This window comes from Cajanus cajan, chromosome 3 (genome assembly GCF_000230855.2).
Source record: "Cajanus cajan strain Asha chromosome 3, NIPB_CcT2T_4, whole genome shotgun sequence".
NCBI classification, from domain to species: domain Eukaryota; kingdom Viridiplantae; phylum Streptophyta; class Magnoliopsida; order Fabales; family Fabaceae; genus Cajanus; species Cajanus cajan.
In genome coordinates this window covers 25,796,146-25,814,585 of record NC_138519.1, presented here as the reverse complement: position 1 = coordinate 25,814,585, position 18,440 = coordinate 25,796,146, and the positions used below count along the sequence as shown (strand labels likewise).

The following is an 18,440-nucleotide window of genomic DNA, read 5'->3' as shown; positions in this document are numbered from 1 at the left end:
AAATTAATTAGTGTTTATTTTTTTAGTTGTGATTTATTTGTGACCGTGGAGATGGCATTCCATTCCCTTCATGTGGTTACATGTGGGGGAATTTGAGACTCTAGTGTAAGGGCCCCACTATTTGGAGACCCTAGCATGTGTTTTGATTCTTGTACAAGTGGGTGACATAACATGGATTTGCTATGTTGGTCCACAGCATTACTATACTCTGCTTTTGTTCATATATACTTCCTTGCATACACATAAAAAAACACACACCATAGATGTGCTGCTTTTTGTTCAAGATTGCTTCATGTGACCCAAATGAATTCTAAAGTTTGAATAATGGCGTTCTTTTTTACTATAATGTTATTTAAGATTTTGGGAGGCTTCAACTTTGATTAAATTTATAGATTTTGTCTCTAAAAGATTAAATTAAATTGGTTAAGGACTTATATTATAGTAAGAGGAGATACATGCACTCTTTCACTTTAATTGAATTATTAGTGTATGTCTAAAAGTATTATTTTTATATTTTTTAATTTTATATATTGAACCCATTGTTTTTTTTTTTTTACATTTATGCTTTTTTTTTTGTTATATATGATGATAATTATTAATTTTTATTATTTTTGAACCCATCAACCTAAGATCTTGCATTTGTCAATGAATTAAATGGTTCATTAATGTGTTTAAAATTCAAGGAAGTTGGGTTTTTTTTTCTTTTTAAATTAAATAGAGCACATGAAACATATAATAATAAATAAAAACGTATTCTTGTTATATTAATATGTTGATCGTTACATGGCATCCATCCCTGCTTTTGAGATAACATGCAAAAGGAGCACCAATGATTTTGTCCTAAATCCAATATAAATTATCAATTTAAAAATTGTTTATTCTATTATCCAATTATATATCAACTGTTTTATTATCCGATACATATTATTTCAACATAATCATTATCAACGCACACGCATGCATATATATATAAATATATAAATATTCGTGTTTATTGAGTTATTAAAATTTTATTTTTTAAAAAATATTTAACTCTAGAAAGATATTTATAAACTACCCGTTCTCAACTTTTAAACAATGTGATTTTTTTTTTTTTTACATCCAAAACACATTACCGTATGTTAAGTTTATTAATCTATGTAGTAGCTATATTAAAAGCCATAACAATAACAATTTATATTAATTTTAGATTAGTTAATAACACAAGCTTTTATATCTTTGCACAAAGAAACAACAACAGCTAGAATGAGATGTGTTTTTGCCCTAAGTAGTTAGAAACAAAACCCAGTTGTGACTATTGGCTGTAATATTGCAAATAGAAAATAGAGACACGAACCTTTTGTAACGTGACACCTTTATATTTGGATCCAATCTAAACGTGCCATGAAAGCAAAGCAGTGCAAGATTTCTGACCCAGTGTCACGCACATTAATGTCTAATTAGGTATAACTATCTTAGCAACGACACTTGATTAACCTGCGAAGAAACTATTGCATGGAATTCGATGCTTGCTAATGAAGAAAGTAAGTGTAGCCCTAGTTCAAACTTGGGAGAAAGCATGTCTTCGGGTAAAAGCTATTAAAATTTAATGTTTTGTAAAATTATATCATCATGAGATCTTATATATAATAGTATATTTAAGCTAGCTATTTAGTTGAGTACGTGATTAATTTCAACAGCAGGTGAATCATGGTTATCTTGGTATTGGATGTGCACACATGAACCAACCAACATTATTTTATATCATATAGAACCAATAACAGATTCCCGGGATGAGGGTGAACAAGATTCAACAACCTCTAGCAAAGTAATGAAATATATATATATATATATATATACACACACGAGGAGGGTTATAATAATACCGATATAACTTTTACTAAGTATTACACTGCTCAATAACTTTATATTAAATGTGAATTTTGTAAATTTAACTGTTAAATTGAAAGTTCATATCACTTTATTTTTTTCTTTTTCATCTTAGTTTTGGTTGAATTATGTGGATTTTTATCTCTAGTATTTTAAAAAAATTGACAAATCATACTTTTTTATAAATTTTTTGTCCATGTATTTAGTTGTTAATAACGCTAACTTAAAATATTAAGTGATTATGTAATATGTGTGACGCCCTTTACCTTTTCAACTCATACTAATATACACATTGACACTATATGACTTGCACATGTACTACTAATAGTGGTGAGAATTTTTTTTTGTTGAATTGATATAATTTTTATGGCAGTTTACAATAGTCAGAAAAAGTAATTTATGAAAATGATCTCTAATTTAATCGTGATATATTCTTAGACCTTCAAAACAAAAAGTTTGTCCAGCTTTTGTCCTTAAATTTATTTTCCATTTATAGTCTCTCATGATAACTTATAATATTATACTTAATAATTATTTCTATTATTATTTTACATTTAATCAATCAAACAAGTATTTTTTTTCTTCAATTTTATTTTAACCAGACAAAAACCTTAAAAATAGGCAATAACCAAGTCAAGCAATTAGTATAAGATATAAAGATGATAAAATGTGTAAGATTTGACTAACTAACTAGCCCAAACAACCCTATAAAATGTAAGAGTTGGACCCTAAAATTTGATTCCGAATAAATGTAGACATTCTTTTAGTCCGAGCGAACGTAGTATGGGTCATATCAAACATGGACTGGGCAAGCCCAGATGACTTCAATTGAGATATAGCGTGTGTGAATAATTTATGACACGTGTTTTAATAAAGTGTATTCAACCCTATAAAATTAATTTATAAGATGATAATTATTTTTCATTATATATTTTATAATTATTTTATCTCTAGTTGATGTGAGATTTGAGTTTTAACTTATAAATTCCTTCATACTTAGTGTTATTGAGCTTGGTGTGTGATTTTTTTAGAATGAATCTATATACATATATATGATATCATTTTAAAAAGTGTGTTTAGCTATTTAGATCTAACTCAATCTAATAAAACTTGTTTATAAGGTGAAGGTTATCCTCCACTTATATACTGTTTAATTGTTTTATTTCTAATAGGTGTGAGACTTGGAATTTTACCAATAATTATTGTATCTATAGTGAAAATGTTGTGTGATAATGTGTACTACTATATGTTTATATGCCAATTAGAATCAAAGTGAATATTACTTGCAACCAATAATTTGGAAGAAAAAAAAAGTAAATATTACTAATCTTATTTAATTCTTTGATTATTGGTAAGTTAATTGAAATTTCATTTTTTTTACACCTTAATTAAAATTTCCTTGAACCATTAAAGTAAGTAGGATAAATATTTAATTTGAGAATTAATAATGTTAATTACTTATAGTACTTATTAAGAAAAATGATTTAGTTGTTATTAATTATGATATAATTAGATTGCTAACCTTTTGATATATAAGAGATCCTAAATATCTTGAATTATTGTAGCATAAGGATGAAAAGGTATTATAATTACAATGATAAGCTTTTTAGTTATAATTAATTGATAAACTATAAGTTAGCTAATATAAATTATAAGGAAAAAACTTGTCAAATTATAAAATAATATATTTAAATATGATTTTAATCCTTACAAAATAAATAAATTTTAATTTTGATTATCGTAATTTTTTAAAATTTAAAACTATTATTTTTAATTTCCATTATTATATTATGATTTTTAACTACTTGATTGTTTATTAAAAAAGTTAAGTGACAATCTTATATATTACCTACAACGGTTAGTGATATTATATTAATGGATGATATTTTTAAAATTTTTCATAAATTCTTAAAATAAATGTTATTTATATATCTTAAATTCATCGTTAATAATAAAAATAAAAATTTAAAATTTTAGAAAAATAAAATAAAAAATATTTTTAATAAGATAAAACACAATTTACTTATTTTACAACAACTAAAAATAATTTATAAGTATAAAGAACAAGTTTAAAAATTTTATAAGAATAAAAAAAAATTTATAAAAAACCAAAATTAAAACTTTCTTTTGAAGAATTGAGCCTTAGCTCAATTCATTAACAATAAGAAGGAAGATACAATGTAAATGTAAATGCTTAAGAACCAAAATTAAAACTGGATGCCACATTATATTTATTATTCAACTGTCCAAATTAATGGCAAAGTCTAAAGACATAATGGAAGACTATGAATATGATCGCTCAAATTCTTTTGAAAAACTAAAATCAAATATTAACAAAAATAAGGAGCCGAAAACATAATTAACGTCATTGCAACTCTAGGCCAAGATTATAAGATTCAAGAAGAACAACTTTTTTTTTCTTTTCTTTTTCTTTAAGTGTATAATGGTAACAATGAAGATAAAAATTTAGATTTGCTACAATATTTACTTAAATCTCCTACTACTAAATTAACTTATATTTATCAATATCAATTTTATCATTATTAGTTTATATAAAGTTCATATGGTTTAATTTAATAATAATAAATATATGCGTAATTTTAGTTTTCCATTCAAGTTATATATATATATATAGTATAACTTTCATTTTTATATCAAATAAAATTTTTAGCCTAGTAGTTTTAATTAGTATTGTTGATAGACTCGAGGGCCAAGGTTTAATTTCACTTCTCTTTTCATTTTCGAATACCTATACGCTGCATTAGCATACCAAAATTTTTAAATTGTATGGACTTTCTTGAAGTAGTTTTAACTATATGAATTTGTATAAAACTATAGAGACTTAAAAATTAATTTAATCTTTCTTTAATTTTGTCTTTATTTATTTATCTTCTATTTATGCAACAATCTGATAAGCATTACTAACAATTAGAGATCAAAGCCGACCAAAATTGAATGAACGTAATTTAATAAAAAAATCAAACTAGAGTTATATTTTCACTATTAATCTCTTTAAGAAAAGTACCAAATGAGCTACAAATCTTTCAAAATTAAAAGGTTAGATAAATCCATAAAAGAACAATGTAGAGGTCCTTAATTTCATAGCATTATATATATATATAAAAGAATCTAAGAGTATTGTTTCGATTTGAAAAACAAATTAGGATTAATCTAGTTGTTCAATTAAGTCAAAGCATTTAATTTTAAAATTCTAAACTATCTTGCTACTATTTTCTTGATTTTTAAAAAAATGAACCATTGTTATTTATGTAATAACTAACAATTTTCTCAATTTAAAAATTTCAAACCACTCCACTACTTCTGATTTTGGTACATAAATTAATGTTGTGTATAAACAAATATTATGTAAAGCACACTAAGAAGAAAAATCAAATATACTTCATCTTCATCAAATATTGGGACACATCATGAAGATTACACATTTACACAATTATTAAAAAAACACTTGAACCAAAATACAACACTTTTTAACTTTTCCAGACTTTCACTTTCTGTTAGTCTTTTGCTTTTCAACAAATAAAATAAATCCTAACACCAAATCACTTAAGAAAACCAAATACATATTTCAACAAATTTTCCTACCTTTTAACTTCCTTTACTTCATGATTAGCTTCGTTGAAAGATTGTTAAAACCATCATTGCAAAAAGTTGTTTAAATTTTTTCAAAAAATGATTCTTTGCTCGAAATAAAATTGAACACATTGTTGGGACTTAACTACACTCGCTTACATATTAATCTTAAAAGACAGAATGTCTGAATTTTTTTATTGAAGGGTTCTTAACTACAATCACATAAATTGAACGGACAAAATAATGAGACACAAGAAAAATCCTTTTTATTGTAGGTAGTGACGGATTTAGAAAAATTGTTAAGTGAGGATAATAAAATATTTTAAATCATTTTTACTAAAATAATTTTTTGAAAAATATATTTTTATGATAAAAAAATTAAAATATCTTATTTTTATAAATTACAATTGTCTAATAAATAGAATGATAATTTTTTCTTTTTCTTTTTTTGTTTGAGATTATATATAAGTGTTACTTTATAGTTTTTTGTGACTCAATAATTCATGTTCTAATTAAACAATTCAATTAAAAGTCTTTAATGTATAAATAAAATTTATAAAATTTTAAAAAATTTAAAATTATTTGATACTTTATTTGATTAATTTAAATTGATGAATAATTATAAAAAAATATATTATATGTTATTTTGAATCTATCTAACGAAATATCATATAATTTTCAATTTTTTTAAAATTATTTTTTAAAATTAATCTATACATTAAAAATTTTTAATTTAAAAATTTGATGTGAAACATTAATTATTGAATAGAATAAATTTATCAAGACTTTTAGTTAAATGAATTTTTTCCTCATAAAAAATTAAGATAATTTTGTCACTAATAAAAGTAACTAAACAATAAATACAAAATGTTTGCAGTTAGTATTATTAAACAATTAAGATAATTATTGAAAATGTTATGATTGTCCGATCATTGTGTATTTGTGTGCCTCTGAACATAATTCTTGAAATTTCTACGTTATCTTAAATATCCTCTTTTATAATAAAATTGACTAAGTGAAAATATCATCCCTTTTAATTGTGTGAAGGAGCCATTCACTTATAGCTCCTTATTGGCTTCATAACCATGAGATAAGTTGTTTAAGTTTTTTAAAAAAATGATTCTTTACTTAAAATAAAATTGAACATATTGTTGGGACTTCCTTGGTTCACATATATTTCAATTGTAAAAGACAAAATGTTTGAAGTCTTTTTTTAAAGGTTCTTAATTATAATTACATAAATTAAACGGATAAAATAACAAGATATAAAAAAAATCCACTTTATTGTAGACACGAAATATAAATCTTGAACACAATCTTTTAAGTATCCTGTCTATAAAAGGGGTGACAAATATAAATTGTGGATATTGGGTTTAGATATTATTCTTTATTGCAAACACAACTCTTTGATCCTATGACTATGAAACTAATAAACAACAAAATGACAATGCCTCTTGTTGAGATTTCTTATTGATTCACTGTATCATAATCAAATATAGATTGATTTGCTGCATTAGCTAGTTTTTAGGGATTGTCTTAGTCATATGAATTAGCTTAATTATAGGGATTTGATTGTGTTTCAGAGATATATCCTCTCTGCTATTACTGTATATAACATCATTCTCTGTGATAATAAAAATAAAGCTTGAAAACCTTTTTCATAATATGGTATCACAAGCCTCTTTTTTTGTTTTTTTTTTTCGGGCTTGATCCATCATTTTCTTAACCTTTTTTTAATACCCTGTACACCTATAAGATGTCTACACCCAAATCATCTGGGTCTACATCGACTCCCGTCATTATTCAATCTGAAAGTGCCTTCAATGCTGGCATCATTCTTACCGAAACAAATAACGACATATGGTCGCAAATCATGGAAATGCATATTGTAGAGAGGGAGAAACTCTCATATATTCGAGACAAGGAGAAAGAACTTGCAGTGCAAGATCCTGATTATGAAAAATGGTATGCAGAGAATCAAAAGGTGAAGAGGTGGTTGTTATTATCCATGAGCCCAGAAATCATGAAGCGTTATTTACGCTTAGCCACTACGCGTGAAATTTGGAAGGCATTATCTAATGCATTCTATGATGGAAGTGATGAGTTACAAGTTTATAATTTAAATCAAAAAGCCTTTACTGCCAAACAAAGTGGTAGGCCTCTCTCGGAGTATTATGGAGAACTGGTAGAAATTTTCCAGGAATTGGATCATCGTGATAAGGTTGTCATGAAAGATCCTGAAGATGTCACAACTTACAAGAAATCAATTGGACGGCTAAGGGTGCATATATTCCTTGCTGGATTAGATAGTGAGTTTGAACAAATTCGTGAAGAGATCTTACGTAAAGAACCTGTCCCAGAGTTAGAGAACTCTTATGCATTGATTCGTTGAGAGGCAATGCGTCAAACAAGTTGGAAAGGCGAATCTGAAAGTTCTGATAGCACAGCCATGATAGCTCGTAACCAAAATTGGCAAGGTCAAACAAAAGGAAATCACTCTAAAGCCAACTCAAAGTTTAAATGCACACACTGCAATCAACAAGGACACACTAAGAGTCGTTGTTTTGAACTTAATGGTTATCCAGAGTGGTGGGATCACAGTCGGGATCAACGAAGAAAGAATCCAACCACAGTTGTTGTTGAGGCAAAGATCATATATGACGCCTCTAAGGAGTCCAGTGCATTGATGGCGGCTAGAGGTAATAATGGTGATCAGTTTTCTATACCTATTACTAATAGCACATGGATAATTGATTCAGGTGCCACCGATCATATAAATTTTGATTCTAGACAAATTTCATCCATGAAACCATCCTCAAAAGAATTGATTTCCACTGCTAATGGTAACACAACCTCTATTATTGGAAAAGGATCCTTAACTCTTACTAATAATTTGACTTTGGATTCTATTTTAGTTGTTCCATCCCTTGAATATAACCTTTTGTCTGTTTCTCAAATCACTACAGCCTTAAATTGTATTGTTATATTTTGGCCTAATTTTTGTATGTTTAAGGACATTCAAACCAAACAGGCGATTGGTTATGGTGTTAAACGAGGAACATTATACTACTTGGACTTGGGGTCAAAAGATTTTAGGAAGTTAGAAAGTGCTTTGATGGTGAATAGTGCTGCCAATCAAAAGGAGGAAGCTGAAATGTGGCTATGGCATCGTCGCCTGGGACATGCTTCATTTGGTTATTTAAAAAAAATGTTTCCTTTATTATTTGCAAAGTTTGATGTCTCTGTTTTTCATTGTGATGTATGTGAACAAGCAAAAAGTCATCGTGTACCTTTCCCACTCAGTTTGAATAAAAGTCTTGTTCCTTTTGTGCTTATACACTCGGATGTTTGGGGTCCTTCTAAAATTTCCACTTTAAGGGGATCACGTTGGTTTGTTACTTTCATATATGATTGTACAAGGATGACTTGGTTATGGTTAATGAAATCCAAAGGAGAAGTGAATTTGATATTTCAAAAAATTTCACAAAATGATTAAAACCCAATATAATACAAAGGTTCAAGTTCTTCGTAGTGACAATGGTGGTGAATACCAAAGTCTAGACCTCAAGAGGTACTTGGAAGCACATGGGATTATTCATCAAACGACTTGCCCTAATACTCCGCAGTAGAATGGCGTTGCTGAGTAGAAAAATTGACACTTATTGGAGGTAGTACGTTCTTTATTATTAGAAGCCCATATGCCTTTGTCTTATTGGGGAGAAGCTCTTACTATGGCAGCATATATATTAAACCGAATTCCTTCTAGCTCTAATGAATGTCAAACGCCACTACAGAGTCTCACTAACAAAGTGGTTAGCATTGGTAGTGCAGATTTGCCTTTTCGTGTTTTTGGTTGTGTAGAATTTGTCCATATACAAAAGAACCAAAATAAATTGGCACCTCGAGCTTTACGATGTGTGTTTCTTGGATATGCTATGCACTAAAAGGGGTATAGATGTTACCATCCTCCAACTAAACAAATTTTTATCAGCATGGATGTTGTTTTTCATGAAAAAATAATGTATTTCTTTTCAGAATCTGCACTTCAGGGGGAAAACTATCAAGAACTGCAGATTTTAGACTATGATGACAAAGAATATGCATATCTTGAGAAAGGTGAGTCCATTAAAGATTCTGATTGCTTTGAAAAAAATACTTCTACAACAATTGATTCCCAGGTTAGAGACCACTTAGAAGCAAATTGCAGCAGTGATAATTCTTATGGAGATAACTTGCAATCAAGTTGTATTGATGAAGAGGAAAATGAAATAAATAGGACTTCAAATGATGAAGTGGTGACCGAACTTGGTATGACCTCCCCTATATCTTTGAATGAGCTTCTTGATGACACACCAAACCAATCGTCTGCTATCATAAATGCTCCTAATCTTGTGTCTGAGCCAACAAAAAAACAACTACCTGAATGTCACACTAGAGGTATTCCTAAAACCACTTATGAACCTACTCTTTCTAGTAAGGTTAGATATCCCATGAATAATTTTGTTTCCTACCATCGTTTGTCTGAATCAAATAAGTCATTTGCAAATCAATTATCTACTATAGCTATTCCTAACAATGTACAGGAAGCCTTGGTTGATCCACGATGGAAAAATGCGATGAATGAGGAAATGAAGGCCTTGCAACAAAATGAAACATGGGAACTTGTTGACTGCCCACTAGGGAAAAACTAGTTGGATGTCGATGGATTTATACTGTGAAGCACAAAGCAGATGGCACAATTGAAAGGTTTAAAGCAAGGCTAGTGGCAAAGGGATACACTCAAACTTATGGGGTAGACTATACAGAGACATTTGCTCTTGTGGCTAAACTTAATACTGTTAGAGTGTTGTTATCTTTAGCGGTGAACTTTGATTGGCCATTACAACAATTTGATGTAAAGAACTCCTTCCTCCATGGAGAATTATCTGAAGAAGTCTATATGCAACTTCCACTAGGATGTATGGTTCCAAAAAGGCATAGCCAAAAGGTGTGCATATTAAAGAAATCATTATATGGCTTGAAGCAATCCCCAAGGGCATGGTTTGGAAGATTTACAGAGGCAAAGATTGCTTTTGGCTATCATCAAAGCAATTCAGATCACACGTTTTTTTTAAAAAACAACATGGTAAAATCACTGCTCTTATTATATATGTAGATGATATGATGGTTACTGGAAATGGCCATGAGGAGAGGAAAACCCTATAAAACTATTTATCTAGAAAATTTGAAATGAAAGATCTTGGCCCTTAGAAATATTTTCTTGGGATAGAAGTTTCTAGATCAAAAACAGGACTATTTCTTTCCCAAAGAAAATATATTCTAGATCTTTTACGAGAAACAAGCATGGAAGGTTGTTATCCTGCTACTACTCCTATTGAAGAAGGATTGAAATTGTGTCTCGAGCCAAATCAGGTACTGGTTGACAAAGGGAGGTATCAAAGGCTTGTAGGAAGATTAATGTATTTGGCTCATACCAGACAAGATCTTACTTATGCATTAAGTGTTGTTAGCCAATACATGCATAACCCAGGAGAAAAACATATGAATTCTGTCATGAACATCTTAAGATATTTGAAATCTGCACCTGGAAGGGGTATTCTATTCACTAAACACACTAATGATCAAGGCATAAATGTATATACAGATGCAGATTGGGCTGGATCCATAGATGACAAGAGGTCTACCTCAGGTTATTTCACATTTGTAGGTGGAAATCTTGTAACTTGGAGAAGTAAAAAACAAAGTGTGGTTGCCTGCTCGAGTGCAGAAGCTGAATTTAGAGCTATGGCACTTGGCCTTTGTGAAGCATTATGGTTGAAGCTACTACTGGAAGATTTGGGATACTCGACTAAGCAACCAATCTAGTTGTATTGCGACAACAAAGCTGCATGTGATATTGCTCATAATCCGGTACAACATGATCGTACAAAGCATATTGAAGTGGACAGATTTTTCATCAAGGAAAAGTTGGATAAAAGGATTTTAGAGTTGCCTAAAATCATAACAGAAGATCAGTTGGCAGATATCCTCATGAAAGCAGTCTCAAAACCAGTGTTCTCCAGTTTTTTAGCAAGTTGGGCTTGACAGACATTTACGCACCAACTTGAGGGGAAGTATTGAGATTTCTTATTGATTCACTATATAGTAATCAAATATAGATTGATTTGTTGCATTAGCTAGTTTTCAGGGATTGTCTTAATTATATGAATTAGCTTAATTATAGGGATTTGATTGTGTTTCAGAGATATATCCTCTCTGCTATTACTGTATACAAAATCATTCTCTGTGATAATAAAAATAACGCTTGAAAAGCTTTTTCATAATAACTGATCCACCCACAATCAAAAAGACTGATATTTCAATTAAGTCCACCTCAACACTAAGTCTAGGCATCTCATCATTTAAAGACAATATGTAACACAATGTAAAAAGCCTAAACAATATATTTGAGGGTAAACAAAAGCGCAATGGCTAAACAACTATGATATTTAAAACGTTATTCATGATAACGAACAAAGTTTTTCAAAAATAAGTTTTTTTTCAAAAATTTTTAATAGGTGCTGGCCCAAAAAGTTTAAAATAAATAATATAATTTACGGACATTCTCTAATAAAATAGAAATTTTCATAATCAACTTAATTCCCATGATTATGAAAATTCCTATGACTATGAAACCAATAAACAACAAAATGACAATGACTCCTCCACCCACAATGAAAAAGACTGATATTTCAATTGAACCCACCTCAACACTAAGGGGGGTGTATTGGATTAGGATTTTAAAGGAATTTTTTAGTAAAAAAAAATCCTGTAGATTTTAAAAGACTTTGCAGGATTTTCAAGACTTTTAAGATTTTGCAAGATTCTACAAGATTTAAAATCAGGATTTTAATGGATTCTATAAGACTTTTAAATCAAGATTTTAATGGATTTTGTGAGATTTTATGGAGTTTTGAAATTTGATAAGATTTAAAAAAAATTCATACATTCAAATTTAAAAAGAGTCAAAGATAAAAATAATTAAAAAAACAATAATGTCTAGATAAATAATAATAATAATTCTCCATAATATTCTATCAACTTTTTATAGCATCCACTATCAATTGTAACAATTCATTGGAATCCTCCTTGGTCCAAGCTTCATAGTTTTCTTTCTCTTTTCCTTTTTCTTTATTATTTCTATGTGAATCTCCCATTTGAATTACTAAAACAATATATGTTGAAAACTAGTTATATAAATAATTATGGATAAGAGACAAAATCAATAAAATTATATTATTATTTTTAGAAGCACACCAATTATACAAGATCGAATATATCTTGGCTATCCAAATGGATCAAATATCTCAATCATTATAAAAAAAATGTAAAAACGAAAATATAGAAACAAAAGATAATTTTTTATATAAAAAAATTAATATATTCGATACTGAGAAAATATTTAGATTATAATCTTTTTATATAAACGGAAGTATTTAGATATAGAGAATATATATATATATATATATATATATATATTTTTTTTTTTTTAATTTTAGTTATATATTATATGATAATTTTTAACGATATTTATAAATGTAAATTATTCTAACAAATATTTTAACAATATTTCATTTTTTAAAAAATAAGCTAATGAAGGCATAAATCCTAAACCCTAAAAAATTAGATACTGCAATGTCTTATGTTAATTTTCTTTTTTAAAAATATAAAAAAAATATTAATTTCACAATTTAAAAATAAAAAGAAAAATTCATAGTAAAAAAAATAAAATAATTTTTGAGTCATAAAAGGAGGGATAAGTGTAACAAATTCAAGGGAATGAGAGAGTTCGCAGTTTTTATGCTGAGAGGGTTCTTCCCCCAACTAAGATCTATTTTCATCTCATTATACTCACAGAAATCCTAACAAATTCATCTTATATATATATATATATATATATATATATATATTTAGAGAATATGATATCAATTTCATCTTTCACCTTTTTCTTTTCTTGACGTGTTTTATAAAAAAAATTACCACTTAAAACTTGAAATTTCAAGCATTTTTTTTTGTTATATAAAGAAACAAATTCAACTACATAGAATAAAATAAAGCAAGTCAATTAAAGAGAACGAACAGAAAAATAGAGCAAGTCAATGACACTATCATTTACATATCAGAGTTTCACAAAATAGGAGAATGGGATGAGAACAGTACTACAATATTATGTATGAGCAATGAACAATAGAAAAATCACTTCAAACAATCCTTCAAAATCCGTTGGGTTTGGATGGGATTGTTTTATGAATCTGGTATTTATAGATAACACTAGAAAGTCCTTCAAAATCCCTCTCACACAACAATCCTTTAAAATCCTTATATTTTTGAATACCAATGGATTGTTTTTAAGTTGTAAAAAATCTCAAATGAATACCAGTGGATTTTAATGGACTCTTTAAAAAATCTTGAAAATCCAGATTGAATACCACTGGATTGTTTTTAAGTGACATAAAATCCTAATTGAATACCAATGGATTTTTTTACTCAAAAAAAGTCTTTTAAAATCCTACGAAATCCTAAACCAATACACCCCCCTAAGTCTAGGCATTTCATCATTTAAAGACGATATGTAACACAATGTAAAAAGCCCAAACAATATATTTGAGGGTACACAAAAACGCAATGGCTGAACGACTATGACATTTAAAATGTTTTTCATGATAATGAACAAAATTTTTTAAAAATAAGTTTTTTTAAAAATTTTCAACAGGTGCTGGCTCAAAAAGTTTAAAATAAATAATATAATTTATGGACATTATGTAATAAAATAGAAATTTTCATAATCAAATTAATTCCCATGACTATGAAGATTCCTATGACTATGAAACCAATAAACAACAAAATGACAATGACTCCTCCACCCACAATCAAAAAGACTGATATTTCAATTGAACCCACATCAACATTAAGTCTAGGCATTTTATCATTTAAAGACGATATGTAATACAATGTAAAAAGCCCAAAAAATATATTTGAAGGTACACAAAAACGTAATGGCTGAACGACCATGACATTTAAAATGTTGTTCATGATAACGAACAAAATTCTTCATAAATAAGTTTTTTTTCCAAAAATTTTCAACCGGTGTTGGCTCAAAAATTTTACAATAAATAATATAATTTATGGACATTCTGTAATAAAATAGAAATTTTCATAATCAACTTAATTCCCATGACTATGAAAATTCTTATGATTATGAAACCAATAAACAACAAAATGACAATAACTCCTCCATCCACAATCAAAAAGACTGATATTTCAATTGAACCCACCTCAACACTAAGTCCAGACATTTCATCATTTAAAGACAATATGTAACACAATGTTTATCTTATTAATTTTTATTATTTTATTCCTCTAATTTTAAATAAGTTGCAAAAAATTATAAAGTGATATTTAAATATTTCTTCAAACAGAAAGAGAAAAAGAAAAAAATTATTACTCTATTTATAAGATAATTGTATTTTATAAAAATAAGTAATTTTAACATTTTTACCATAAAAAAATATTTTTCAAAATTATTATATTTTTTAATAAAATAAATAAAGAATATTTGTTTAATTGCATTTTTTATCCCTTAAGTATTACAATTGTGCAGTTTTGATCCCCAAGATTTTAATTGGGTAATTTTAGTTCTTAAAGATTTGTAATTGCGCGATTTTGGTCCTTCAATTTTTAATTGAACAATTTTAATTCCTTGAATATCATAATAGTACGATTTTAGTTTCTCCCATTAAAAATTAATAATTTTAATATATATATATATATATATATATATATATAATGTGTTAAAATTAAACAACTATTTATCTATTCAAATTAACGTATATTATAATTTTTGATATTATATCAATAATATTATTAATATATTTATAGATAAAGTAATAATTTGATAAATATAACTTGTTATATATTAATATACTTTTACAAAAATATAAGTATATTAATTAGAAATATATATCTAATCTTATATATTTATATTTTTTGTAAAAGTATATTAATATATATTAAGTTATATTTATCAAATTATTAGTTGTTTTATAAATATAGTAAAAATATTATTGATATTAATTTATCAATAATATTAAAATACTAATAATAGATAAATTTTATTTATTTAGTAATAATAAATATATATATCATTTGATACATTAAAAAAATTATAATATACGTTAATTTAAATAAGTAAATAATAAATATACGTTATTTAGTAATAATAAATATATATATCATTTAAAACATTATATATATATATATATTAAAATTTTAAAATTATTAAATTTTTAATGAGAAAGACTAAAATTGTACAATTATGATATTTGAGAGATTAAAATTGTTCAATTAAAAATTCTGAGACTAAAATTACACAACTGTAATCTTTTAAGGACTGAAATTACTCAATTAAAATCTTAGGGATCAAAATTTCATAATTATAATACTTGAGCGATCAAAAATACAATTAAGTAAGAATATTCTATTTTCAGTTTTGGAACGGACTGTTCTGAATCCAGAACGGACAGTTCTGGTTTCAGAACGGTCCGTTCTAGTTTTAGAACAGCCCGTTCTGGATTCAGAACGGCCGGTTCTGAAGAACGGCCCGTTCGGCTGCACTGGTGGTGTGTTAATTTTTGAGTCTGGAACGGCCCGTTCCGGTTTCCGAACGGGCCGTTCTAGTTCCAGGTGCTTTAAAAAAAATTGTCATCCACACGCGGCATCCACGTATGCATCTACGTGGCATCCACGTGGAAAAAAGTTAATTCCGTTTAAGAAATTTTGACAGAAGGACCACATTGAAACCAGTTAATTTATTAGGGACTAAATTGAAACCAATTAATTAGTTTGGGACCAAATTGAAACCAAAAATAAAAATGGGACTAAATTGAAACAAAAAATTATTATAAGGGACCAAATTAGGTTTTTAGCCAAATAAATAATATAATTTACGGACATTCTATAATAAAATAGAAATTTTCATAATCAACTTAATTCCCATGACTATGAAAATTCCTATGAGTATGAAACCAATAAACAACAAAATGATAATGACTCCTCCACTTACAATTAAAAAGACTGATATTTCAATTGAACCCACCTCAATACTAAGTCTAGGCATTTCATCATTTAAAGACGATATGTAACACAATGTAAAAAGCCCAAACAATATATTTGAGGGTACACAAAAACGCAATGGCTGAACGACTATGACATTTAAAATGTTTTTCATGATAACGAACAAAATTTTTCAAAAATAAGTTTTTTTTTTCAAAAATTTTCAACAGGTGCTGGCTCAAAAAGTTTAAAATAAATAATATAATTTATGGACATTCTGTAATAAAATAGAAATTTTCATAATCAACATAATTACCATGACTATGAAAATTCCTATGACTATGAAACCAATAAACAATAAAATGACAATGACTCCTCCACCCACAATCAAAAAGACTGATATTTCAATTGAACCCACATCAACGTTAAGTCTAGGCATTTTATCATTTAAAGACGATATGTAATACAATGTAAAAAGCCCAAAAAATATATTTGAAGGTACACAAAATTGTAATGGCTGAACGACCATGACATTTAAAATGTTGTTCATGATAGCGAACAAAATTCTTCATAAATAAATTTTTTTTTTCCAAAAATTTTCAACCGGTGCTAGGTCAAAAATTTTACAATAAATAATATAATTTATGGACATTCTGTAATAAAATAGAAATTTTTATAATCAACTTAATTCCCATGACTATGAAAATTCTTATGATTATGAAACCAATAAACAACAAAATGACAATAACTCCTCCATCCACAATCAAAAAGACTGATATTTCAATTGAACCCACCTCAACACTAAGTCTAGGAATTTCATCATTTAAAGACGATATGTAACACAATGTGAAAAACCAAAACAATATATTAGAGGATACACAAAAATGCAATGGTTGAACGACTATGACATTTAAAATGTTATTCCTGATAACGAACAAAATTCTTCAAAAATAAGTTTTTTTTTCCAAAAATTTTCAACAGGTGCTAGCCCTAAAAGTTTAAAATAAATATTATAATTTACGGACATTCTGTAATAAAATAAAAATTTTCTTAATCAACTTAATTCTCATGATTATAGAAATTCCTATGACTATGAAACCAATAAACAACAAAATGAGAATGACTCCTCCACCCATAATAAAAAGACTTATATTTCAATTGAACCCACCTCAACACTTAGTCTAGGCATTTCATTATTTAAAGACGATATGTAACACAATGTAAAAAGCATAAACAATATATTTGAGGGTAAACAAAAACTTAATGGCTAAACAACTATGATATTTAAAACGTTATTCATGATAACGAACAAAATTTTTCAAAAATAAGTTTTTTTTTTCCGTAAATTTTAAACAGGTGCTGGCCCAAAAAAGTTAAAATAAATAATATAATTTACGGACATTATGTTATAAAATAGAAATTTTCATAATTAACTTAATTCCCATGACTATGAAAATTCCTATGACTATGAAACCAATAAACAACAAAATGACAATGACTCCTCCACCCACAATCAAAAAGACTGATGTTTCTATTGAACACACATCAACATTAAGTCTAGGCATTTTATCATTTAAAGACGATATGTAATACAATGTAAAAAGCCCAAAAAATATATTTGAAGGTACACAAAAATGTAATGGCTGAACGACCATGACATTTAAAATGTTGTTCATGATAACGAACAAAATTCTTCATAAATAAGTTTTTTTTTTCCAAATATTTTCAACCGGTGCTGGCTCAAAAATTTTACTATAAATAATATAATTTATAGACATTCTGTAATAAAATAGAAATTTTCATAATCAATTTATTTCCCATGACTATGAAAATTCCTATGACTAGGAAACCAATAAACAACAAAATGACAATGACTCCTCCACTCACAA

General features: G+C 27.5%; 2 protein-coding genes and 1 pseudogene across 2 annotated transcripts; all 3 read left to right on the top strand.

Annotated features, from left to right (window-relative positions):
* The first annotated feature begins 7,216 nt into the window (after positions 1-7,216).
* On the top strand, positions 7,217-7,852 carry LOC145956172 (uncharacterized). The gene has a single exon (XM_083071737.1). The coding sequence runs from the start codon at positions 7,217-7,219 to the stop codon at positions 7,850-7,852; it is 636 nt and encodes a 211-aa protein (XP_082927863.1).
* A 6-nt stretch (positions 7,853-7,858) lies between these two features.
* Positions 7,859-10,151, top strand: LOC145956171 (uncharacterized). Its single transcript, XM_083071736.1, has 2 exons — positions 7,859-8,654; positions 9,496-10,151. The coding sequence occupies exons 1-2, from the start codon at positions 7,859-7,861 to the stop codon at positions 10,149-10,151; spliced, it is 1,452 nt and encodes a 483-aa protein (XP_082927862.1).
* Positions 10,152-10,803: 652 nt separating this feature from the next.
* Positions 10,804-11,325, top strand: LOC145956170 (secreted RxLR effector protein 161 pseudogene; annotated as a pseudogene).
* Positions 11,326-18,440: the final 7,115 nt, after the last annotated feature.